We start from the raw sequence: 25,610 nt of genomic DNA, 5'->3' as shown, positions 1-25,610 counted from the left end.
GGAGCAGAGGGGAAAGTGCTGGGGAGGAAGCCTCCAGCCCTATGCCATGGGTGGGGGAATGCCCTCATTTGGGCTCTACCCGCCTGCAGGACTCAGTTTCCCCATCTGTGAAATGGCTGGTAAAGGGCCACTCCCAGCTCAGGGAGCTGAGGACCCGCCAGAGGAGGAGCGGGAACCAGGTGCCACATCATTTCCCAGCCTCCTCTGCTCTCCGGCCTCCCTGAGAGCAGGCAGGGGCGGGGCACGGGCGGCCGAGGCTGGGCCCTCCCCGCTAGCCCGCAGGGAGCTGACACGCTCCTAGGGAATTTATCACGCACCCAATTACAATGTTAATTGGCAAGTTCCTGAAATCAATTAATTCGCAAATTTTTTCCAATTAAAAATCCAGATAAATCACGAGGGCGGCGGCGGCGGGCCGGTCCAGCCTGCAGCCCGGTGGGCGCAGCGGCCGCAGGGAGGGGAGAGGGGCGGCGAGGGGAGGGGGCCGCGGGCGCGGCTGCCCTTGAACGCCTTTGCCGGCCGCTCGGACTGTCAGCGCGTCGGGCTCGGCGGGGCCGAGACAGATAAAACCATCGACCCGTCGCCGCCAGCGCTTCGGCTTTATCGATCCGACGGGAATTTCACTTGCTGTGCAGATCCCGCTGTCCGGCTGTCAGACATGCGGGGGGGGGGGGGGGGGGGGGGCGTGCCAGAGGTTAGGGGGTGCTGGGCTGGGCCTGGACGTGAGGGGCACAGAAGTGGGGGAGGCAGCGCAGAGACGTGAGAGGTGGCGTGGATGTGGGAGCTCGGTGGGAAATGGGCGTGGGGGTAAGGGTGTGACAGTAGGGGATGCTTTGGGGGGATGAGGGGAGGAGGGGCAGGTGCAGGGTCATGGCGGGGGTGGAATAAGACAGGCTGTGGGAGCAGTCACGTCCTGGGCAGTGCAGGGGTGGGGCCATGGGGATAAGGCTGAAGTGTGGCCCCCACTGAGGAGGCAGAAAGCAAGCTTGGACCCCCATTCTCCAGACCCTCTTAGGGGTGCACTGCGTTTACAAGGCTCTGCAGGTCCTCCATCTCTGCCTCTATTCTCTGTTCCTGTTGAGGGGAAGTCTCCCATTGGGAGCCCATTACCCAGAAACCCTCCTGCACAGGCAAGGGGTGGAACTCAACTGCAGAAGGATGCTACTTTCACTCTCTGCCCCTTCCAGGATAGTCCCAGGTGTGTGCGTGCGTGTGTGTGCGCGTGTGTGCGTGTTTGTGTGTGTGTGTGTGTGTGTGTGTGTGTGTGTGTGTGTGTGTTTGGGGTGAAGAGGATAGACACGAGTTAGATTGCTTGCTTGAGTGTAAATCTTATCTTTACCATTTTATTAGCTGTGCAACCTTAGAGAAGTCACTTAACCCCTCTGTACCTCGGTTTCCTCATCTGTAAAATGGAGTTAAAATTATTACTTACCCCAGAGAGTTGTTGTTAAGATTAAATAAATCAATGCAATGCAATACCACTATATGCTGTGGCACATGGTGAGTGTTCAGCAGGATAATAATTATTCTTTTTAAAAAATATATATTTTATTGATTTTTTACAGAGAGGAAGAGAGGGCGAGAGAGAGTTAGAAACATCGATCAGCTGCCTCCTGCACACCCCCTACTGGGGGATGTGCCCGCAACCAAGGTACATGCCCTTGACTGGAATCGAACCTGGGACCCTTGAGTCCGCAGGCCGACGCTCTATCCACTGAGCCAAACCAGTCAGGGCAATAATAATTATTCTTATTAGTATAGTCTTTTGTGGTAGTTTTAAGTATCCCTACAAATTCGTTGATACCCTTCCCTTCAAGAGGTAGAGCTTACAGGTTTATCCTCCTCTCTCTCTTTTTAAAAAAATATTTTTATTTATTTCAGAGAGGAAGGGAAAGGGAGGGAGAGAGAAACATCAATGATGAGAGAGAATCACTGATCGGCTGCCTCCTGCACGCCCCCCACTGGGGATCAAGCCCACAACCCAGGCATGTGCCCTTGACTGGAATCGAACCCGGGACCCTTCAGTCCCCAGGCTGATGCTCTATCCACTGAGCCAAACCAGCCAGGGCTATCCTCCTCTCTTGAGTGAGGGCTGGGCTTGGTGAATAGAGGAGACTAGATTGGAAGAAGTGGAGACTATATCATAGAAGGCATTGTGGCTTCCTTCTGAGTCTCTCTCCTGGATCACTTCCTCTGTGGGAAGTCGGCTGCCACGTCCCAGCGAAACGGGAGCGGCCCTGTGGAGAGCCCCGCTGTGCAGGACCCGAGGCCTCCTGCCAACAGCCATGTGAGCGCCCTCCTGGGAACGGACCCTGCAGGCCCCGCACACCTTCAGAGGACTGCAGCCTCATGGACTCGGAGCAGAAGCCGCAGCTCCCTGCAGCGCCCTAGCGAAGCCGTTCCTGAACTGGCCCGTAGGAACTGAGATAATAAATGTTGTTTCAAACTGTTCAATTTGGGGATAACAGCAATAGATAAATAATTAATCTCCCTTCAAAATTCAGCTTGGGCCTGACCTCCCTCGGGAGGCCTTCTCTGCTCTGTGCCTGGGTTGGTGCCTCCCGAGGCTCCCACAGCTCCAGTCCTTCCCACGGAGCAGTCTCCCTCCCTCAGGGTGTCCACTGCCTGGTTCTACTTTCTCCCATACATTGAGCTTCAGCATTTCTTTCTTTCTTTCTTTTAAAAAAAAATATTTTATTGATTTTTTTACAGAGAGGAAGGGAGAGGGAGAGAGAGCTAGAAACATCGATGAGAGAGAAACATCGATCAGCTGCTTCCTGCACACCTCCTACTGGGGATGTGCCCGCAACCAAGGTACATGCCCTTGACCGGAATCAAACCTGGGACCCTTCAGTCTGCAGGCCAACGCTCTATCCACTGAGCCAAACCGGTCAGGGCGAGCTTCAGCATTTCTGATTCACCTTGGGGTCCTCCGCATCCTGCACAGGGGTGAGGTGAGAGGGCGGCAGGAAGGAGGATTAGTCCGGTTTGATGACTTGAATTGAACTGGTGGGGCAGGCTGTTCTCTGTGGCAGATTGTATTTTCCAAAGATGGTTGCAGCCATTTCTCCCATCACCCATGCTTTCCCATGAGCTCGCCTTGCTCCCATCACACGGCGGGTCAATGTCCCTTCCCTTTGGATCTGGGTGGGCTAATACTGCCTTGACCAATAGAGTAAGCAGAGGTGACATTAAGTGATTTCTGAGGCTAGGTTATGGAAGGTGACCCAGCTTCCATATCCTTGGTGAGAGCATTTGTTTTAGAGCTCCAAGCCACCATATAAGAAGGTCAACAATCGCAAAGCTGCCGTGCTACGATTACGGGAAAGCCCGGGCCACATGGAGAAGCCATGGGTAGGTGCTTTGGCCACAGCCCCCCCGCTGAAGTCCCAGGTGACAGCCAACATCAACCACCACACATGGGAGTGACAGAGCCTCCAGGGAGACCAGCTCCCAGCTATTGAGTCTTCCCAGACCTTAGACGTCACCCACTCTGTGCTGTGTGAGTTCCTGACGTCACGGATTCCATGAATATAATGAAATGCTTGCTTTAAACCGCTAAGATTTGGGGTAATTTGTTACACTCCTCTCTGCTCTGTTTGATAACCTGGCTCCTCCACTTGGCTGTCCAGGAGGCTCCGCCCAGTTCTTGAGGCAGGGACAGGGGAGGTGGAGTAAAGCAGTGGGGACACGCCTGAACACAGTCTCCAGATTGTCACCTTTCAGACCGGAGCTCCCTGGAGGAGGTAGTGTTTACTGCCCTGGAGGGCAGCACCAGCCTGCACTTCTGGTGGGGCTGCCAGGCCTGCTGCTCTTGCCCTGCCCCGAGGCTCAGCATGGCAGTGCAGGGACTGTGGCAGTGGCTAACCGCTTTCTAGCTCCTCTTGTGCCCTTTAGAGGCCTGCAGAGGGGTCACTCTCCTCCCAGCTCCAAAAATAGAGCAGGAAGAGAGGCAGCACTATTCAGCTGGAGGACTGAACGCAGAGTGGAGGACGGCAGCAGGGCCTTGCCTTCTGACTAGCGGCTGGGGTGCGGGCCAGGCGGCGTTCCTGGGACGTGGTAGCTAGAACCCTGAGTGGGATCCCTCTGGCAGGCAGGCCCTCCTGTTACGTGGCTTACCTGGTGGGCAGTTGGGCCAGCTGTTCCAGTTCTTGCTCCATATGCTCCTGCAACTCGCTGGGCCTCAGCAGGACCTGGCAGATGGGGCAAATAGGGGCCTGGCTGTCAAACAATGCTGCTGCCTTTTTCTTACCTGGTGAGGGAAGAAGAACAGACAGAAATATAAGCGGGGCTGGTCTGTGGAGGGAAACCCAGTGTCCTAATCTTCGGACCCAGACCTGCTGATGCCTCCTAGGGCTTCTAGGCTTTGAGAAAGGTGAGCCCGAGGGCCTCAGAGCTCATGAGCATCACCTCTCTTTGCAGCTCCAGAGGCGGTGGCTGTGAACGGCACCTCCGCAGCCAGCTGCCCCTCTCAGAAATCTATCGGGACACAAATGATGCTCTAGGCCAGCGATTTTCAACCGGTGTGCCCAAGAATTTTTAAAACATGCAATACCTGATTATTTAGTCAGGGGGCACTGACTTACCTTCTCTTAGATTGCCAAATAAAAAAATGACAACACAACATAAACTGATGAACAAAAATAGAACCAGAGACATAGAAGCATCGGACAGACTGTCCAACCTATGAGGGAAGGCGGGGAGTGAGGGGGTAAGAGATCAACCAAAGGACTTGTATGCAGGCATATGAGCATAACAATGGACACAGACAGTAGAGGGGTGAGGGGATGTGCTGGGGGGTGGGAGAGGCCGGGGAGAGGTCAATGGGGGAAGAAAGGAGACTCATGTAATACTTTAAACAATAAAGAATTTAAAATAATAATAATAAAAATGACAACAGCCAACACAACAATAGCTTTCTGGTGTGAATGAATCAAAATGATACCTATATTTTTTGTCAGATAGGCAAAAAATATATTTTTTGGTATGCCACAGAATTTTAGTAATTAGTTTATGTGTGCCACGAGATGAAAAAGGTTGAAAATTGCTGCTCTAGGCAATCAAACCTTGATCACTTCATTTCACACAGGTTAGGGAAGGTCTCGGTTTAATCATACCATCGCCCAGAATGCCAGGTCTCTCCTTTCCCCTCACTGCTTCCACACTCCCGAAATCTGGAGAAGGAAGAAAAGAGGGAGAAAGGGGATCCATTCCTGCAGTCATTCAATAAACACTGTCCGCTGTCTATCCTCAGCAGTGGGGCGCGGACTAGAGTCAGATCTAGTCCCTGCCCTTGAGGCCCTCACAGTCGAGTGGAGAAGCCTGGAAAGGCCCCGGGTGCATGCCATCTTTCAGGGTGGCTCTCCACAGCCCCTTTCCACGGCCCCTTCTTTCCTCGTCCTGCATGCTGGACGACCTTGTTGCTTCCTCCGGCCCTAATTCCCACCTGCGCCCCCCAGAATCTGTATCCCTCCCCCAGGTCCCTCCATGTTCTGCAGAGCCCTATATCCAAAGACCTTTTGGACACCAATGCCTGGATATTCCCAGAGAATCTGAAACTCAACAATCCTAAAAGGAGTTTTTCCTCTTTTTCACCCCTCCCAGACCTGCTCCCCTTCAGCAGTGCCCATCTCAGTTAGTGACACTTGCATTCCCTTAGTCGCCCAAGCCAGTAACATTTGCATCAACCTCCAAGTCCTGTCCGTTTTCACCTTCGATATTCCTGGAATCTATGTTCTCCCGGTTCAGGTTGTACCACCTCTCACTTGGATAACCTCACTGGCCTCTGTGAGTCTCACAGATTCTGGGCTCTCCCCCCAAAATACCCTTCAAATTGTGTGCTTCCAATACACAAGTGCACATGTATATAGTGCTGGCTATACTGGCTTGGGGGCTGGCTGGGAGCCTAAACTCTGTCCCCACTCTGTCCCTGACGGCAACCAGAGCACACCATGCTGAGAGGGAGCCTGAAGATTGCCTAGTACACCCCCTTGGGACACCTAACCCCTCTCCCTTGCCACTTTCCCCACCCAGGGCTCCGCTAGCTTCTGCTAGTAGGTATAGGGTTGAGGAGCCCCATTCATCCAGAAATATCCCTGCCTGTCCACGTGAACTTTGACTGTAGAAAGGACTTCTTTAGCCTAAAGTCTGGACTTTTCTCTCTGCCTCTTCTGCCCACTGGGGCCCAGAGAAGGTCAGAATCAGTTTGAGAAAGAAGAAGCCATGCCAGTGATGATCAAGATGGTTGCCTGAGAGGGTTGCCAGTTTAAAAATATAAGATGCCTAGTTACATTTGAATTTCAGGTAAAGAATGAATACTTTTTAGTGTAAGTTTGTCCCAAATGATGCATGGGACTAAAAGCTATTCATTGTTTTTCTAAAATTCAAATGTACCTGGATGCCCTGTATTTTTGTGTGCTAAATCTAGCCCTGCTATGCCTGAGGGAGCTCCCAGGTCTGGCCAGCACAAGAACCCGCCTCCCTTTGACACAGCCTGAGGATGACCACGGCTCTCCTGGATGCCTGCCTGAGTCGTCTGAGAGCTCAGAGGAAGGAGTAATGCATTCTGGGTATGAGTCTTGAGGAGTGAAAAAAAAGAAGGCTAACCAAAAAAATGAAATTTAAGTTGTGACTTAGAAGTGTTCCAGGCAGAGAATGGGAGCAAATGAATGAATGAATGAATGAATGAGTTTTGAGTTCCTTGTGGGCAGGGACCATTTCTTATCCATCTTTATATCTATAGACAATTGAAAACAGACCTGACATAGACTAGATGCTCAAAGATGAAGCAAGGGAGAGGAGAAGAGGAAGGGAGGGAGGTGAGGAAGGAAGAGCAGGTTGTGCTGGAAGCCAGGTGACCTTCGCAGAGCTGGGTGTCAGCTGTGGAGGCTTTGTTTGTGTCAGGATGGGGAAGGTAAGGTTCTATCTAGTCTATGTGGCTAGGTCTCTGAGGAGGGCCAGGGGCCCTACTGTCCCTGTGCCGTGGCTGTGCCTCAGGTGCTCAGGGGACAGCTGGCAGGCAGTGCTGAGTAAGAGAAGCAGGTGTAGCGCTGGTCTGGGAGTGAGGAGATGAGGATTTGAGTCTTAGCTCTGCCTCTCACTTCACTCAGCCAGAGAACCTCAGCGTGCGTGAGACCCTAGGTAGTCTCCAGGCCATTATCTATATTTTACAGATGGGAAAACTGAGGCTCAGAACTGGAAGGGACCCCTGTGCTTAGCTCTTGACCTCATTGCCTCATTTATTTATAAGTTCAGCAAGTATTTTTTTAAAATATATTTTATTGATTTTTTACAGAGAGGAAGAGAGAGGGATAGAGAGTTAGAAACATCGATGAGATAGAAACATCCATCAGCTGCCTCCTGCACCCCTCCCACTGGGGATGTGTCCGCAACCAAGGCACATGCCCTTGACTGGAATCAAACCTGGGACCTTTCAGTCCGCAGACCGACACTCTATCCACTGAGCCAAACTGGTTTTGGCTCAACAAGTATTTCTTAAAACAATTATTCTACTTCAGGTATTATTCCAGGAGAAACTAGAATTCAGAGATAAATAAAACACACGCTGGGCCTCAAGGAGATCACAACCTAGTAGGGAAGCCAAAAGGGAAGGTTAGTGATTGCAGCCGGTGCAGCCCTGGTCAGGGCTGAGGGGGGCATGACTGGCTGCTCTGGATGGGGCAGGAGGGGCCAGAGCACGGCAGCGGGGGGCTAGGGGAAAGATGAATAGGAGAGTTGACAAGGCTGTTGAAACAGATCACTGAGGCTAGGCTTGGGGTTTAAGGGGGAAATGGCAAGAGAGGAGACTGGAGAAAGAGGGGGATCCAAGGCATGGGGTCTGCCCGAGGTGGAAACATGAGGCTTTAAGCCCCTTTTGGCTTGGAATGCCAACTCTGGCTCTTAGGGCTCCTAGAGCCCAGATTCCTCCCTCCACGCCTGGCACCAGGCCTCAGCATTCCCATATACCCGTGCTCAGTTCACCTGTCTTGCTGCCACAGAGATCTACTTTTCTGAAACTGAAGCTCGGCCTCAGTTTCCCTGTTGGGACAATGGGCCCTCTTCCTGGCTCCCAGCGTCAGGAATAGCATTGACAGGGATCTGCGGAGGAACCCCGCAGCCTACGTTCTCCATCCCACCCCCATTTGCTCAGGGGTTGGAGTGGCAGGTGTCAGCGTGGCCATGGGCCTCCTGCTCCCCTCCCCCGCTGTGTTCCCTATAATTTTATATTGAGACCTGTGGTCATGACGTGGGTTTTACTGCACTAACGACATGGCCTGCCCAGGTTTAATGACAAAATCCATACTCTGGCCCTGGGCCTGCTCCTCGTTTGCATAATTCCCAGAATACAGCTCCCTGAAGCTTTTGACCTGGGCCATTACAGTGGCCATAAAATGGGCCATAAAACCGCTGGGGATGGCCCAGAGGAGGGGGCCGTGGTCTTGCGGGGGTGGGAACGAAGTCCTCAGCCCCCTACTCTTCCTCGGCCTGGGAGGAGGCATCCTCTGGCTCTCCCCTTCCACAGTTCCCAGGCTGGAGAGGCCTCCAGAAATCCTTAGCCCAGCTGCCCATCAGATGCAGACATCACAGGTAGGCAGGCCGAGCCCACCAGCGGCAGGCTGTCAAAAAGCATCTTCTCCTTGAGCATCCCTTACTCCTGCCCTCGCCTCCCACCCCACAGCTGGCCAAGCCCTGTGCCACAGGTGGGTCTAGGTCATTCGGGCCCTTGTTCTATCTTGTCCCTCTTCAGGAGGCCTAGTTCCCCAGGGAGGTCAGGAGCCAGTCTGAGCAGCACGGTGGGGAGACACGGGAGACGTGAGGGGATGGGGACAGGGACGGGGCGGGCTGTCAGTGCTAAAGATGATGAATGGAGGAGGTGAGGCAGGAGGCCCAGTGTTAACGGCAGTAGATGGCGGGTGCGGGCGCTCGCCGCTCCTGCTAATCCCCGGGCGCTGCCTCAGCCCTTGCACTGATAACGAGGAAATGGGACTGACAACAATTTTTAGCTGAGAGATTCTTCACCAAAATGCCAGGCGGCCGGAGGTCTGACAGCGCCTGATTGAGTGTGTGAGTGTGTGGGGGGAACGCCCGCAGCCCCCTCCCCTCCCATGCAAAGATGGATCGCTCATTCCGCCTCCCGTCCACATTCATTACCGCACCTCCCTCCCGCCACCCCCGTTCCCACGGCACCTGCCGCCTCCACTTCTCTGCCTGCCGCAGGTATCCCTGGAAGCAGGAGGAGAGTGGGGAGCAGAGGGGACCCTGACCCTATCCTCAGCTCAAAAGGCCTCGAGGTGACTGCAGAGTCAGGGCTGAGAGTCAGGCCCTGCCTGGAGGCTCCCTGGCTGTGTGACCTCTAGAGGGTCTCTTTCCCTTTCCGAGCTGCTGGAATACCTTCCCCACCAGAAAACAAGAGGCTTCAACAGGAAGTGACTGGCTGTGGCTGTGAGGGGGATACGGGCAGGCTGAGGACAGAGGGGAGGTCAAGCCAAGTAGCTGTTTCTTGCCTGGGCCAGACTCTGACGGTCCAACCCTCAAGCCTTGGAACAAGGCCTTGGGCACCTGGGGTCCCAAATCAGCCCTCTGCTGCCCCCCTCTGTTGGGAACTTTGGACCATTGGGAGCAGGCAACTCCAGGGCTGGCACAGCTGCTCCTAGGACATCTTCCACGTGAGGCCTGTGCAGAACTGGACACTGGAGGATGAGGGTCTCGTTCCAAGGGGATGTCCTCCCTTCCTAGGTCACTAACCCACCTTTGGCCCTGCGACTCCCCACCATGCGATGGCCTCTCTGGCTTGGCTTGTTTGGTTTTGCCCCAGCTCTGTTGCCGGTGCTTCCACTCCGACCTCTCTGTTCGTACAGACCCTAAAAGGCAGGGCTTGACTGCCTGGTGTCTGACTTAGGAAGGAGGAGGGTTAAAATGAGGGCGAGGGTTAACCCTAAAGACAAATGGCAATGGAGGCTGGCACTTCTAAGAGTATGTACGTGTGTCTATGCATGTGTTTGTATGTATACATGTGTGTGTGTGTCCTCTCCCTCCTCTCCCTGCATCCCCAGTAGAAGCGCCTCCATTTCCTAGTGACCAAGACACAGGAGCCTTCAAGCAACATCCAGTGGAGTTACTTCTTAGTGGCTGTGAGACCTGGAGCAAATCACTGAACACTTCTAAGCTTGTTCCTTCTTGTGTGAAACAGGGATAATAATGACTAACGCCTAGGACTTTTGTGAGTATCCAGTTAAATCAAGGCTGTGGACAGGTGACGAGTCATTATTATCTCCAGGAGGACACTAGCACAGCTTGTTATTTGTGCCTGTATTTGCCCCATCCCGACACCAGCCTGGCTTTGCCCTGTATCTGGCCTTCTTCCCTGCTATGATCAAGGTTGTAGGTAGGTACCTGGTCCTTTTGGCCTCCATGGATTTCCTTCTTCTTATCCATCCATACCCATATGCCCACTTATTGGTTTGTATGTCAATATATCCATTCCTTTATCCATGATAACAATAACTGTTTATTGACTGTTATTATATGTTAGGCTGTAGAGTTAGTGCTGTACACATTTCATCTCATTTAATCCTCACACTAGTCCTGTGAGGTTAGGTTTATTATCACTACCACACTGAGGAGGAAAAGGGAATGCAGAACAATGAAGTGACAGAGCTAGAAGGTTCAGAGCAGGGATTTAAATCCAGGTATTTTTGACTCCAAAACTGGTGCTGAGAGTGCGAGGGGCAGAGGGTTGAGATATGATGATAGAGAGGCCAGGTCCTGGAAGATGCTAACAATTACATTCATGATTTTTTTTTTTAAACATACAAGCGAGAAGCCATTGCAGAGTTTTAAGCAGGGAAGTGATGTATCAGACTTGCATTTTAAAAAGATCTTTCTAACTGCCACTGTAGGAGGCTGTTGAGGAGGTTATGTCACTAGCTTAGATGAGGCATAATGGTGGCTGGTCCCAGCACGATGATGATGATGATGGCTAACAGAAGCAGGTGGATTGCGCATGGGGATAAAGGACAGAAAGGAGTCAAGGATGACTCCTAGGTTCCTGGCTTGTGCAACTGCTAGAGGGTATACCATTTACTGACGTGTGGAACAGGAGGATGAGCAGCAGTCTTGGCAAGGAAGCAGATGAGTTCTGTTTTGGATGTACTCAGTTTGAGGAACTAAGACATGTTGATGTCCATGTGAAAATGCTGAGGAGGCACTATATGTAAGCCCGAGCTAGAATTATGGAACTGGAGACATTGACATATAGATAAGAACTGAAGTTCACTACTGCATCCTCTGTGACTAGAACAATGTCTGGCATATGGTAAATATTCAATACATCCTTATTGAATGAATGAATAAAAGAATGATGTTAAGAGTAGGTGAGATCACTGGAGGAGAGAGTGTACAGTAAGAAGAGGCTGGAACAGAACCCTAAGTGTAACTACAACAGGTAGAAGAAGTTTAAGTCAACAAAGACTAAGAGGGAACAGCCAAGAGGAAGATGAAAACAAGTGTGATGCCATTGAAGTCAAGAAGGGAAGGATTTCAGAGAATGGGGGGGAATGTTACAGATAGGGTCACATGCTGCTGAGAGGTCAAGAACATAAGGTATAAACAGTGTCCCATCCACCCAACATATCCACAGTACAATTACCCTCCACTTCATCTATTCTTCATCCATCCAAACCACCTAATTACTCATCCATTCTCCCCTCTCACTCACCCCCTTCCTCCTTCTTTTCTCTCCAGAAAACCATGATTGGCACCTCTGCTTGAGTGTGGGACAGGAAGAGTTAACATGCTGACAGACGGCATTTTTTACCTTCAGTCAATATGAACAAGGCCCCAAGACTATGATTCCAAACATCTGGATTTCATCAATATGTGATCTGTCATCGTATATTGGCATTCCCCAGTCTCTGCGCCAGAGCAATGCGGCTGGTTTTATTAATACGTCAAATACATTATCCGTGTAATACACTTGTCTGGCTGGGGCCTCCCGCTGGGGCGGGGCGGCGGATTTGAATGTATGATGAATCAGTTTGCATTACATGTTCGTAAGTCATCATTTGTCAGGATTAATAGGCATCTCTGGTCGAGGAGGTGGGGGTGGGGCGGGCAGAGAAGAGATGTGTATTTAGCTGTGGCCCATGCTTATCTGCCAGTGCCCAGAGATGCCCTGAGAACAGCTGGGCACCCTCCTGCCCAGACGTCATGGCAGTGGCTGGTACTCGAGGGGTAGAGGTGACATTTTTAGCAGTTCCAGAGTCACTTGGAACCAAATAGGCCTATTTGTCTCTGCTTTGGGCTTGCCAAGCAACCAAAAGGGATATGGCAGGGACCATTTGCACAAGCTGGCTAACTCCTACTCATCCTTTAAGACTCAGAATTCCTTCTTCTAGGGAGCTTTCTCTGGCTTCCCCAGACTGCACTCAGTGCCTCCTTTGTGCCTCTGTGCTACCTCTAGCCACACCATGTCATAGTGGCCTAATCCGTGTCTATCTCCCTCTCTACACCATACATTTCTCGAGGGCAAGGAGTAGCCCCAGCATCTAGCAGAAGGCATAGCCCAAAGTAAGAGAATAGTATTGTAGTAGTAAAAGCAGAAATCAAGAAATATTCCTTGAATGAATGAGTAATGATCACCAACCTTGTTAAACCCCCTAAAGATGCAGATGTTAGCTGGCAGATGTGGGGTTTTCTCGAATTCCCTGTCCCCACCCTGACCCTGGTCTGGTCATCTCTCTTACTGTATATGCCTTTATTCACTTGCTCCTCTTCCTTCCATAAAACATGTGCAGACCTCCTCACACGGCACCAGGTTTCTTCCGTGTGACATATGCACTCAGGTATTATGCACAGGGGTGACAGGTTCATGCCCACGGGTGTTACTATCTTCCAGTCTCCCTCTACTCTGCCCACTCCACATGGCCTCCTGCTCCTGGTGCCCTCACCCCTATTGTGATGGACACTATTTACTGTCTCTAGCAACAGAGGGGGCCTAGACTGAGTCAGACCCGGCTCCTGGGTGGCCAGTGGCAAACATCTGCCAGGCAGGCAGGTGGAGGTCAGCCTGTGTGGACAGGTTTAGGCTCAGACTTGGGCTGGAGCTGGAGCCAAGGGCTCTGGGCCAAGGCACAGGCAAGTTCACTGAGTCTTGGGCATGGAGCCTGAACCCTTGGCCCCATGAGCTCCAGGCAAGTGTGCCAGCTAACCTGTTCAGAGGTAGTGTGGCTTCAGGGGCCACAGCTACTTCACATGGCTGACCTTGGCTGTCCCAAACACAACTGCAGTCTCTCTCCTCTCCTAAAGCTACAATTCAGTTCCCCTCCTCTCTCAGCTAATAACTTCCAGATAGCGCCCTGGGCCGGGCCAGGCCAGTGGTGGGTGGGGCAGGTGGGCCTCCCAGAGTTCCCTTGGAGTAGCTTTATAAACTTCAGAAAAGGGCCCGACTCAGGAAAATATCCACAGATGGACATGCACTAAGTACATCTCAAATGTCGACGTATGTGCACGTGTGGGATAGGTGTGTACAGGTGCTCAGACAACTGTGGGTATTTCTTCACATCTAAACAAACTCACCTGTACCTGTACCCTCCTGCCAGTGTGCCCACACACTTCCCTCTCCCCCAGTGCCTTCCCTGCTAGGGAGCCCAAATGCTAGGACTGTACTGTTTAAAGTAAATCCAAGTGTGCTTTACCCCCTGCTGGCTCTGACGATGGGCTTATAAAAATGAAGTGGGAACCTCCACAGCTGTGGGCAATAAATCCTGAACCGCTAAGGAGGGCAGTGTTACCTGCTTTCTAGGCTGGTGGGTGGAACCTGGGGCACTGCTTAAAAGTGCCTGCGGGGCTGGATGGCAGCGGGCCAGCTGCCTGGCCTCAGGCACTGCCGCTAGCCCAGCCCAGCCCAGCTGTCTCCAATAGCCCTGAGGGGTCAACAGGCCAGAGCCCTAAGGGGTAGCCAGGACCAAGAGAGAAGCAGAGAGAAGTCGAGGAAGAGAAGGGCTGGGGTGGGCAGCGAGCAAGACAGCCACGTGCTGCTAAGGCTGAGGGGAGCCCTCGCATCTGGAGATCAATTAGCATCAATTACTGACTTCATTTAATTGTCGTCCAAGATGAATTTGTCATTTTTAGCTGGGAATTAATGGGAGACCTTCACCTCTCCCTGGCAGCAGCTGCAGAGCCCACAGCGGTCACCTCAGCCTGCTAGGAGCCCTGAATCCTGCTTGGGGCTGGGGCCAGGCAGGGGCAGGCAGCTAGCGGGGCTTCTGCTCCCTGGGCATGCTCTGGCCTGCCCCAGGCCTGGCCAGCCTGGCCCACTGGGGCCCAGGGCGGAGGTGGGGGCCGTGGGTCCTGTGTAGCAGTCCTTTGCAGCCTCTGGCTTCAGCCAGAAATTAATTTGCTGGGCTGAGCATGTTTACCTTTTCCCAGCAAAGGCGAGACAGTAAACAGCGGACCAGCGGCTGAAATTGAATTGATAACTGCATCAACGTGCCAGATAACGCCTAAAATAATACGCCGATAAGGAAATTCGATTTGATTTGCTGCTGCGCATCAGATTGGCCCCATCTGTAGCTGCCTGTAATCATTTTCAATTGCGTTGGGAAACCTTATTTGTCCTTAAATATTTCTGTCATTTTTCATTGCTGGCGACAGATCCTTGGGCAGGTGGCAGGGGTGCGCTGCCTCCTGGGCGCAGGGTGGCGGCCCGAGGAGGAGGGGTGGTATGGACTGGAAGGGAAAGAGGCAGGGAGCAGGCAGCCGGGCGGTGACAGCTGTTCCTCCAATCAATCACGCTGTCGACAGGGAGGGACGACTGGCTGGCAGAAATTGAGTTTGCCTCACAGGGGACGATTGAGCAAATTAATAGCCCATTAGCCAAGCAGTGACCTGAGAAATGAAGGTGCAGGGGTTCCTGCTCACTCAGGCCGGCTGGGGTGGGGCAGGGCAGGAGGAGGGTCTGGGGAGGGAAGAACCGAGAGGCAGGTTCGAAGAGGAGGGAGGGATGTGTTGAATGGGATGGGGAACGCGGGTGGAAGTGGATGATGCAAGAGCAGAGATGCGAAGCTGGGGGAGGTGGGGTAGAGATGCAGGGTTTAGGAGAGATGCTGGGGAACGAGGTGGGCAGAGGGGGCTCCACTGATGTCTCCTTGCTATCTTCCCATCATGCCCTTTGAGCACCATGCTAAACTCCTCTCCATCCTAGGCGCTACTCCCTTTCCTTACTCTCGTGGCTTTTCCCCAAACCTGCATATCTCCGGAGACACCACTCCTGGCAGAACTCTTCAGTGCAGGCTGCTTGCTCTCCCACTCCAGGCTCCTAGGCCCGGAGGTAGGGTCAGTGTCTTCCTTAGTGCTCACTGCCACTTCCAGCCATGCTTCTCCACCTATGGGTCTGAGGTCAAGTACCACCCTGCATCCCCATCCCTGTTATCCCCCCTCTCTCCACATTCATTGAGGACTTGGACACTCACCTGCCTACCCCAAACTCCGTCACGGCCCTGGTCCCCTCACTCCTGTTATTTTTCCCTGCACTCCACTTCCTCCCGGAGGACTCTGTGATAGAGGTCTCTCTCCCCCAGCCCTCTCATGGCCTGTGTACTTGCTCCTCGCTTTATTCTCCCATCTCCCCTAACACAGTTCTAGCCTGGACCCCAGGAGCATCACTGCAACGCCCTCTTGCCAACACACTCAGCCTTGTGACTGCCTTTGTGTTTCTCACGATCCACCTATTCTCGTTTTTGTCCCAGACACATAAGCAGCTAACCACAACTGGAGAAAAATCACAAAACCACGAAGATATGTGCCAATAAAAAATCATGGTGCCCAATTTCAGCACGGCTAAGCAATCCTTTTCCATGCCCTTCGTCAGCCCTGGCTCCCCTTTCCCACAGAGAAAATCCAATAATATTTTACTATCTTGAGTTCCCTCCTCATCTTCTGCCGCCCCCTCTCTCTTCCGAGGTGGCCTTGCTTCCTACTTCACAGAAATTTGAAGTTCTTAGGCATCAATTCCCTCAGCTCCCAGATCCACACTCACCTCCTTTTTTCTTCTGATTTTGGTGGAGAGGTACCTGCCCTCTCCTGTTTTAGCTTAATCCCTGCTGCTGTACTTAGAACCCTATTCCTGACCATGTTCCTTGTGAAAGCCTTGTGAAAGCTGTTGGGGTCCTGCCTCTCTCCGGCATCCCCCTTTTCCCTCCTCATGCTTCACTCTTTCAGCACATACATGCAAGAGTCTCCCCCATCACACAACTTCAACAACTCATCCCATGTGGCACCTGGAAGGTAATGCCCTTTCCTCCCCCTTCCCTTTTCACCTAAGATGCTCCGGGGAGTCTTCCCTGCTGTCCATGCCCCTTTATCTCCTAAACACTTCTTCACTCATTGCAACCTGATTTTCACCCCCACCACTCCGCGCTCACTCAAATTGCTCTCAATCAGATCCCTAATGGTCTTCGTTTGCCAAATATAATGGCTACTCCAGCTATATTCATTTATTTGTTAATTCAATAAATATTTATTGTCTTCCATGTACTAGGCACTATACCAAGATCTAAGGATACAATGAAATTTATTTCTTTATGGAGCTTACAAAAGAGTGAGGCCATAAAACAATTATTTAAAAATTGTAAAATCGCAGTTGTGCCAAAGGGAGGTGAACAGTGCTACGGGAGCCTGTCAGACGGAGGTTTGCCTGCTCAGAGGGATCCAGAAAGGTTTCCCTGAGGATGAGACAGGCTGAGACTGATGGATAAGTAGGAGTGGATTGGCGAGGAAGGGAAGTGGTAACACTGATCACATGCTTACTCTGTGCCAAGCACCGTACTACTCAATCCCCATCTTACTAGTATACGTGAGGAAACAGAGGCACCCATGCTCTTAACTACTCCACTAGACTAACCTCTGACGTGAGCTGTCATCCTCATAGCCATCCACTCCTCTCGCTGCGCACTCTCTGCGTGATCTCTACTCTGCTTTCATCCCCTCAATTCGTACCTCCAGCCCTGACCCACCTGAGTCGCTGTGTACTAGGCTCTCTACTTGGAGGTCCCACAGGCTCTTCAAGTTCAACTTGCCTGAAACGGGACTTACCTATCTCTAGACCTGCCCTTTTGCTTTTTCTGTTTCAATGAATGGCACCACCATCCACAGACCTCCCTACACTGGCAATCTGGACTCTTAGTCTTTACTCAGCCCCTCCATCCAGTAAATCAATATCTTGGTTGTTTTTACCTCCTAAGCATCCTCAGAACCAACTTCTTTTCTCCATGCCCTGGTTCAGGCATCATCATCTCCAGTCTTTACTATTGAGTCTCCTTAGACATCTCTCTCCCCTCTACTCCATTTCAATCTCCACGTCCAGAAGGATCTTCCTCAAACACAAATTGAGCCTTCATTCAGCCACTGAAGACCTCCCTCGGCTCCCAAAGCCCACAGCATAAATTCCGAACTCCTTATCACACCATCCCTCTCCAACCTCATATCCGCTGCAGCAACCCTGTGTGCTATGGCGGTACAAGACCTACCCCTTCACTTAGTATTCTCACTGCCAATAATGGCCACAGCATCCATCTCCCCATGGCCAGCTGGTAACTCCCAAGACCATACCACACAATACTTCCTCTTTGAAGTCTTCCCTGATAGTTAATTACTCGCTTTTCCATGCTATGCTTCTTATATGTCTATGCCTCTATTATTGCACACGTCATGTAACACTGCAGTTAGTTGTTTATCCATCTGTCTCCCCTCGCGGACTCTGAGCTCCTGAGGGCAGGGCGGTTTCTGATCCATTCTGGCACACTTGGGACATGACACCAGGTCTGGCACAGAGTGGGCAGCAGTGACGGTTGAATAATTCAGTGGCCAAGTTAATGGGAGGAGGACTGGAAGGGACTGCAGGAGAATGTCCAGAAAGAGGTGCGTGGTAGAGGTGGGGGTGAGAGAAGTGGGAATAGGGGAAGGAATCCAACGAGGTAATGTTGAAAATTCCTTTTGCTTAAATGAAACCTGGCTTCACAGTCAGTGAGAGGCAGAGAACCCAAGGGTGTCAAAGGGTAGAAGCTCCATAGCTGCTGTTCAGAAAAACCCCAAGTGTTCACAGACCTGAGAAGAGGGTGGGCACCCACCACCACGCTAACACAACCAGACAGTAAAATCGCATGCCTAGAAACACTGACCGATAGAGATACCCACCAGGACACCCGCGTGCTCAGAGCGGGTCCCCAGGAGCCTCCTCCAGCACAGAGCCCTCTGCAAGCCTCTAGGCCAGCCCACCACCCAACCCGGAACCCCCAGGCTGCTCTCTCACCCCGCCCCCCTCAGCAATTTCCCTACCCAAGAAAGCTCTAAGGGTTTCAATTACCGGCGCATGGGATTTAGTGCCCTGGGCTTCTCTGACTGGAGGAGATTTATTTGAAGGTTTAGTGTCGTGGAGAATTCACGTCTTCACTCCCAGGAGCCCAGCTTCCGTCCTGAGCCCCTAAATCAGGAACCAAGATGGGCTATTGTCACTTACCGCATTAGCCTCGTTAGCGAACCAGGAGGGGTGATTAATAGCAATGCACACACACAGCCATCCTGCTCGCTGGCCGCTCTGCCTCTGCGGGTGACCTGGGAGGGGTGGGGAGGGGCTGAGCCTGGGCTTAGGCCCGGCACCATCGCCAGGCAGGGAAATCCCTGGGTCCTTCCAGATCTGGGGACAGTTCAAAGATTAGCAAGCCTAGACGTAGAGAGGCCAGCCGAGGCCTCTGGGGCCTGACTCCTGAAGGGTGTGTGTGTGTGTGTGTGTGTGTGTGTGTGAAGCACTCAGAGAAGTGTGGGCATGTTTATCTCATTTCCCAAACACCCTTTGAGTGCTTACTACAGGTCAGCTGATATTCTAAGAGCTGGAGATACAACAGTGAAGAAAGACAAGGGCCCTGAAAAAGAGGCGTGTGTGAGAGAAAGAGGCATGAGTGAGAACGGGAGAAGGAGAAAGAAGTGTGTGAGAGAGAAATAAAACATCGTGGTTGAGAGAGATGTGTGACTGTATGAGTGTGAGAGAGAGGCTGGCCTGGGAGACAGAGTGAGGACTGTATCTGTGAGCAGGAGAGGGGAGAGGCAGGTGGAGGGAGCCGCTTGAGAGATGTTGGTATGAACCAGGGTGTGTGTGAGAGAGAGGTGTGTAGGGGACTGAGAGGAAGGAGTGCATGATGGAGATGTAGTGTGAGTGAGGAGCGTGGGAGGTGTGGATAGGAGAGAAGGGCACATGGGATGGAGGGGAGGGAAGTATGGGGGAGCAAGGGATATATGGTGGAGGTTTCTCTGTGTGTGAGTGACAAGGGAGGGGAAGGGAGGGAGGAAGAGAGGGAAGGGAGAGAGAGGGGGGGAGGGAGAGAGGTGTATTATCTATGATGAGAGGGTATGTGTGTTATGTGACAGAGAGAGAATGGAGTATGTGTGTGGGAGGGTGTGTATATAAGAGGGAGATGGTGAGAAGAGGAGAGTGAATGTGTGTTTTCTCTCTTGTCTCTGTAAATTCTCCCCTCCATATCCCATTTTCCCCCCAAATTTTTAGAGTCAGGCTAACCTAGGATTGAATTTCAGTTTTGAGAGCTTCCTTCATTTATGTATCAATCCATTCACCAAACTGTACTGCGTATCTGCTAGCTTTTACCGTCCTGTGCACCATTTTTCTTACCTATAAAACAGAGACTGATAGGGTGGTCATGATAACTCAGTGATGTAATGTATTAAAATGTCTTGCGAGCACCTAGAATTAGGAGCTAGATACACGTTGGCACGGCACCCGGCGTGTGGGTCAAGGAATGGGAGCCACTGAGCTAGGTCTTCTGCCAACCCTGCCTCCTGTCTCTTCTTTCTCCACCCCCTTACCTCCTCTCTCTCACGCTCTCAATCACAGCTGAGCCATAGTATTAATTATTAGAACCAATTGACTGTTTAGACTCTGATGTTTTAACTAATCACCACTAATGGCAATCACAATCATTTAGTTCTCAGGCAAACCCCTCTCATAGCTGAGAGCAGACTACAGCTGGGGTGGGGGTGAGGGGAGGAAGGCGGGGTCCAGCAATAACTGGGATCTGGGAATGACGGGAGAGGGGACTACCATGGCCAGAGAGGCTCCTCTTTCTGGAGCCTAGCCCTCTGGACCAGCCAGGTCCCCGGAAGTGAGTCAGCTGGGCCCTGCCTTGAAGGTGGGTTGACTTCCTTCCCCATCCTCTTACTTCTCTGCCCTTTGGCCTCAGTCTCTCTTAGTGACTTAGAATTATGTCATGGGAGTCCCCAGCAGTCACACTCTGGATCAGAAATATCCTAGCTTCTCCCCTTTCCCGAGTTGCTTTTCAATCGCTGTAGTTCTTAAAAGTCCACTTCCAGCAAGAGTTGTTTAGACATAGGTTCAAATCCCACCTCCTTGTGGGGCGTTGGGATGCTGGTTGGGATGGGAAGGTGCACCCTGTCCATTCTGGCTGAGGGCGTAAGTGGAGAGGGCAGGAACACTGGTGTGTGTTGCTGAATATGGAGAGGAATGTGACATGGGCTCCGAGCGCCTGGGAGGACACCTGCTTCCTTGTCTTGCCTTCTTCACTTTAGGGCCTCAGAGGCCAGCCTGCACCCAGCCCTGCCCCACCCTGAGGCCCTGCCCATTCTACACCTGCTTCAGCCTAACTGGGGAAGCCAGATCCCCAGAACGCCGGAAAGCCTGCCTCAGGGTGGGTCCAGACAGGGGGGACCCTTTAGAGTCCAGATGTCCTGGAGGGAGTGGCCTCGGTGCCCATGGTCAGTAGGTGTCGCTGTGGCTCCAGCACTGGGAGGGGGTGTCAGGCAGGAGGCCCTGGAGCAGCTCAGGTGCAGCGTGCCCCTTGGCCTTCCCTGCCCCCCTCCCCAGCCCCCTCCCCCTCCAGGCTCCCAGCCAAGACAACTTCCCCAGTGCTTTTCAAACTTCAAGTGTAACACTTAGGGGTTTGTGTCAAAATGTAGATTCTGACTGGGTAGCTCTGGAGCAGGTCCCAGATTTTGCATTTCTACGGAGCTCCTAGGGGAGCTGCTGCTGCTGGTCTGTGGGACACCCTGTGAGTAGCAGGGGCCCAACCTAGCTAGCTGGCTGCCTGGTGGGGGACACTGCCTCTGTCCCTCCCAAAGCCAGTCCTCACCTGCACTCCTGTTTCCTCAATAAAGCCCCAGACCAGAGGCCTTAGCTCCCTATTGGGGATCCCTCTTTCAGAGACGGCTCAGCTAGACCAGCACAAAGCAGGCAGCTTCTAGGGAAGCTCTGAAGCAAAACTAACCCCAGTCCTCTGAGCCAACCCAGCCCTCCTGTCCTAACTTCCATATGAACCCGAATCCAATTCTAATCCCCCAGGTCCCACCTTCGGAGCTATATCCTGATACTCACCTCAGTCCAACCTCTGTGCCCCCTTAAGTCCAACATTTGGGCTATCCCTTGCTTTAGTCCTATCCCAGGACTGAATGCCCCCTTAGCCTCTCTGATAACCTTCCTGGTCCTCTGCCATACTTCCTTCTCGATGCCAGTCTGAGCCAGGACAGTGGGCAGGAGGGGAGGGGACATATGCCTCACCAAGCTCATCCTGGCCTCAGCGATGGAGCTCAGGCATCTGCCCCAGGCAGAGGGAGAAGCAACTTGGCTGTCTAGTTGTGACTAGGCATTCCCACACTCTCCCTGGAAGGCCCATTTCTGTGTGTGTGTGTGGGGTGGGAGTGGAGGGGGAAGGGGGGAGGGGGGAGGAGGGAGTCTTATCTTTGCTCCATGTTCTCCTCCGTCCTCAGGGCTCCCTTTCCTGGGATGTGGGAAAGGCAGAAAGGAAGTATGTGCATCAGTTCAGCCCTGATTGCAGGTGAAAGGGATTGTGTGTGTGCGTGTGTGTGTGTGTGTGTGTGTGTGTGTGTGTGTGTGTGTGGCTGGTGTGGGGACAGGCAAAGCACCCTCCAGGGCTTTACTTTCTAAATCAAGGTTTCTCTGAGGGGCCCTCCTCTTTCCCAGTCCTGCCCACTATCTGGCCCTCCTGGGCACCACTACCTCTGCATTTATAAAGCACTTCAACCTTTACAAATAGCTCTATGGTTTTATTTTATTTCTTAATATATATATATTTTTGATTTCAGAAAGGAAGGGAGAGGGAGAAAGAGATAGAAACATGAATGATGAGAGAGAATCATTGATTGACTGCTTTATGCACGCCCCACACTGAGGATCAAGCCCACAACCCGGGCATGTGCCCTGACTGGGAATTGAACCATGACCTCCTGGTTCATAGGTCGACACTCAACCACTGAGCCACCCTGCTAGGCTAGCACTATGGTTTTAGAAATCACTTTCTCATTAACCACTTAAATAAAAGGACCCTTTTGAATACCTTGGAAAAGTTACTTAAACTTCTTTGTGCCTCAATTTTCTTGTCTGTAAAATGGAAAGAATAAAAGTACCTACTTCATAGGGTTATGCATGAGGTCTTTTAAATAGCACCTAGCACATATAAGCCCTGTATGTCAAGTGTTTGCTATTATTGTTAGTAATATCCTGGGATATTTAATACTGTAGATAGGGAAAGGTTGTCCAAAGTTGTCTCTAGTGAGCTTAACCATGAAACGTTTGGCTCCTGTAGTCCAGTGTTCTGTCTACTACACTAAGAACATCTGGCCAGAGTAATCACATCAGGAGCAAAGCCCAACTGAGCAGGATGTGAAGTCTGCTGGCCCCTGATCCTCTGCTGGGTCTAGGGATGGGAGGGACCAGGGAAGGAGGCCTGGTCCCTGGGAACAGACTGGGTGGGGTGGTGGTGGTCTGCACGGAGGGAGGAGACTGGGCAGGCTCTGCTCCTGGTCTGTTCTGCAGCCACCTACCGGGCTTCCAGGACCCGGAGAGACAGTGAGAGAAGACACCACAGCAGCCCTGGACCCACTCTCCCCACCAGAAACACTGCCCTCTCCCCTCAAGCTTGTGAGCTTCTTGTTTCTTTCCACAGTGGCATCCCCTCCACCCGCACTTCCTATGTCTGGTCCTGGTGGCTCAGTCACAGGCAGAATCCCAGGCCAGGGCTGGGCTGAGGTGGAGAGAGGCATTGGCAGGGAGTCAGGGAGGGTAGAACACGAGTTGTAGAGTCACAGACCTGGTCTTGTAACCCCGTTTAGCATTACCCATGTATCTTCTGGGCAAGTGCCTTAATCTACCTGAATCTTCATTTCCTCAAACCTAGAGACTGAGGACAGTAACTGGCCTCCAGGTTGCTTTAACGAATGAGTGAGATGTGGCACAGCCTGAAGCACAGGGGGTTGCACAGAGTTTGTCTCCTTATGTCTTCCTGCCCTGCTGGGGGAACTGGGGAGCCGCTGTGGGTCTGGGAGTGCGGGGGGAGGGGGGGAGGGTGACAATAGGGGAGCCTTAGGAGGCTCTGTCCACAGGCTCTAGAGTCCCTTCTTCCACACAGGCCTGGCCCTCCCCAGGCGCAGGGGACAGTGGTCATCAGGACAACACAGGCCAGTGTCCCGAGGAAGGCAGCTGCGAGGGGGTTGGGCTGGAGGTTATGTGTAAAGAGGTTCTGACATGGGGCAGCTGGGCGGCCTGGCCAGGCACGGCTTGTCACCAGCTGCGCCAGGGGCTCGAAGCCCTGTGGCCACCAGCATCCCCCAGCTAAACGTCCTCAGCCCAGGCTCCAGGTCCTGGCTCTCCGTTTGAATTGCAGAGTGGGGCTGAGGGAAGGAATCTGGGTGCAGCCTGCCAGGGCTCAGGTTGGGTCTGCTGAAGGGAGAGCCTGGCCTGTGCCCTCTTCCCCATCGTCCATTGGTCTGTCTGCCCTTCCTTCCTTGCTCTTTCCTTTCTTTTGTTATCATGAGTTGTTCCGAACCTAATCCCGGAACACCCTCAAAGTTTGGGGGCCAGTGCTCCGGAGTGTGGAAGTAGTATGGTCCAGGCTCAAAGCTCACAGGCTGGGCATAGAAGGTACTGCTATGAGGCTGGAGTGGGAAGGAGAATGAGGTCAGGGCTCAGAGGAGGAGAGGGCTTCCCGGAGGAGGGGGCACGGGAGCCTGGAGTGCAGGATGGCGAGAGAAGGAAGTGGGGAGCAATGACCAAGGCAAAGGCAGAGGTGTGATGAGCGTGACTGAGGAGGAGGAGGCTGGAGGGAGTCATAGGCTCTGGGTGGTACATGTTGGTGGGGGCTCGCCTGGGCCTTTGTTCTGTGAGCATTAGAAGCCAAGGGTGTGTTGTGAGCTGGGGAATGACATGGCCTTGGCATTTCAGAGCTGGGTGGATTTATAGACGCCCCCATCCCCCGCCCAATGTAAGTGACCCCACCTCTGACCAATCTTTATTTTTTAAATATATTTTTATCGATTTCAGAGAGAGGAAGGGAGAGGGAGAGAAAGGTAGAAGCATCAATGATGAGAGAGAATAATTGATTGGCTGACCCAAAGTCTGGCCCTTCTAATGCGCTGAGTGGATGAGCTGGGATGCCGTATACCATCCCCGTGAAGCCTGGCACCAGGTGCCCACCCCTCAGCTCAGGGCTCACCACAGAAACTGCATTCTCTAAGGACCAGACCTGGGTCAGCAACCATAGAGCCACACACCAGCCCCAGTGTACCCTGTCCATCCCTGGCAGCTCCTCTGTCCTCATATCTGGCTTTGCTGGGGGGCCCAGGACAGTCACTCATTTCTCCGACGGCACTTTGCACCTTAACTTGCACCAGGGCCCACAGCCTGCACACCTCTCCATGCAACCTTAATTAAACCAGCTGACTGTGTAACCCCCTTTCCCTGCACTGCACCCCCTCCAGACCAGCAGCTCCCTGGATCCGGGGCCCTAGTCTTAGAATCATCTTGTTCTTCGTAGTTCCCAGCATAGGCGTTGTTTATGTAAATGAGTTAAATTAAACTACTGGGAGAGACAGAGAAGTATCAGACACGCCCAGATGAGGGTTTTGCCTTTCGTAAGCCTGTTTTGTAACAGGTAAAATGGAGACAGTAAGATTGACATGACTTCACCTTCGGGAGGTGGATATTCTTGTTATCTCCATTTCACAGATAAGCACGTGGGCTCAGAGAGGCTTGGTGACTTACCTACCGTCCCCCAGCAGGGAAATGGAGGGCTAGGATTCGAATGAATGTTCCCCCAGCTATACCACCCTCCAGCTTCCTGGGGGATGTGAAGTTTAGTTGGAAGTAGGGAGGAATAATCAGGTAAGGCTTCTTCTCTGACCAGCTGGGTTCAGAGTTCAACCTGAAGCACACCGTTGGGCAGGGTGAGCCAGAAAGGAGAAAGAGTGGGAAGAAGCATGCCTGAAGTCAGGGGGCTCCTCGGGGAGAAGACGTAGCCTTGTCCTCGGGAAGCCTGATGAATTCCAGGAGGGAGCCAGGCCTCAGGCACAGGCAAGGCAGCGTGCAGGCTGGTGTAGAAGTGCGTGGTGGGAAGGGAGGCCTGAATCGCAGGGTCTGAAGGTGGGAGGGCCAGTGCAGATGAATGGCAGGAGCGGGTCCACCCAGGCCAGTACTCTTCACGCCCTGGTCCCCCCGGCGGGGGTGGGGATTGGCCGCCTGCCATCCTCCTCACACCTGGGCTGCAGCCCCGCCCACAGGCAGCCTTGGCTCCAGCTAC

At 52.6% G+C, this 25,610-nt stretch overlaps 1 protein-coding gene across 1 annotated transcript in view; it reads right to left on the bottom strand.

Moving 5' to 3' along the window:
* The window catches only part of RNF220 (ring finger protein 220), a 225,541-nt gene that overhangs the window by 33,140 nt on the left and 166,791 nt on the right, over positions 1 to 25,610 (bottom strand). Inside the window, exon 2 of the mRNA XM_079776485.1 lies at positions 4,120 to 4,252. Within this exon, the coding sequence (XP_079632611.1) occupies positions 4,120 to 4,252 (133 nt within the window). The remainder of the gene's footprint in view (positions 1 to 4,119; positions 4,253 to 25,610) is intronic.

The sequence above is a fragment of the Cnephaeus nilssonii genome, assembly GCF_951640355.1.
Source record: "Cnephaeus nilssonii genome assembly, chromosome: 7".
NCBI lineage: Eukaryota > Metazoa > Chordata > Mammalia > Chiroptera > Vespertilionidae > Cnephaeus > Cnephaeus nilssonii.
This window is presented reverse-complemented; position numbering and strand designations above follow the sequence as displayed.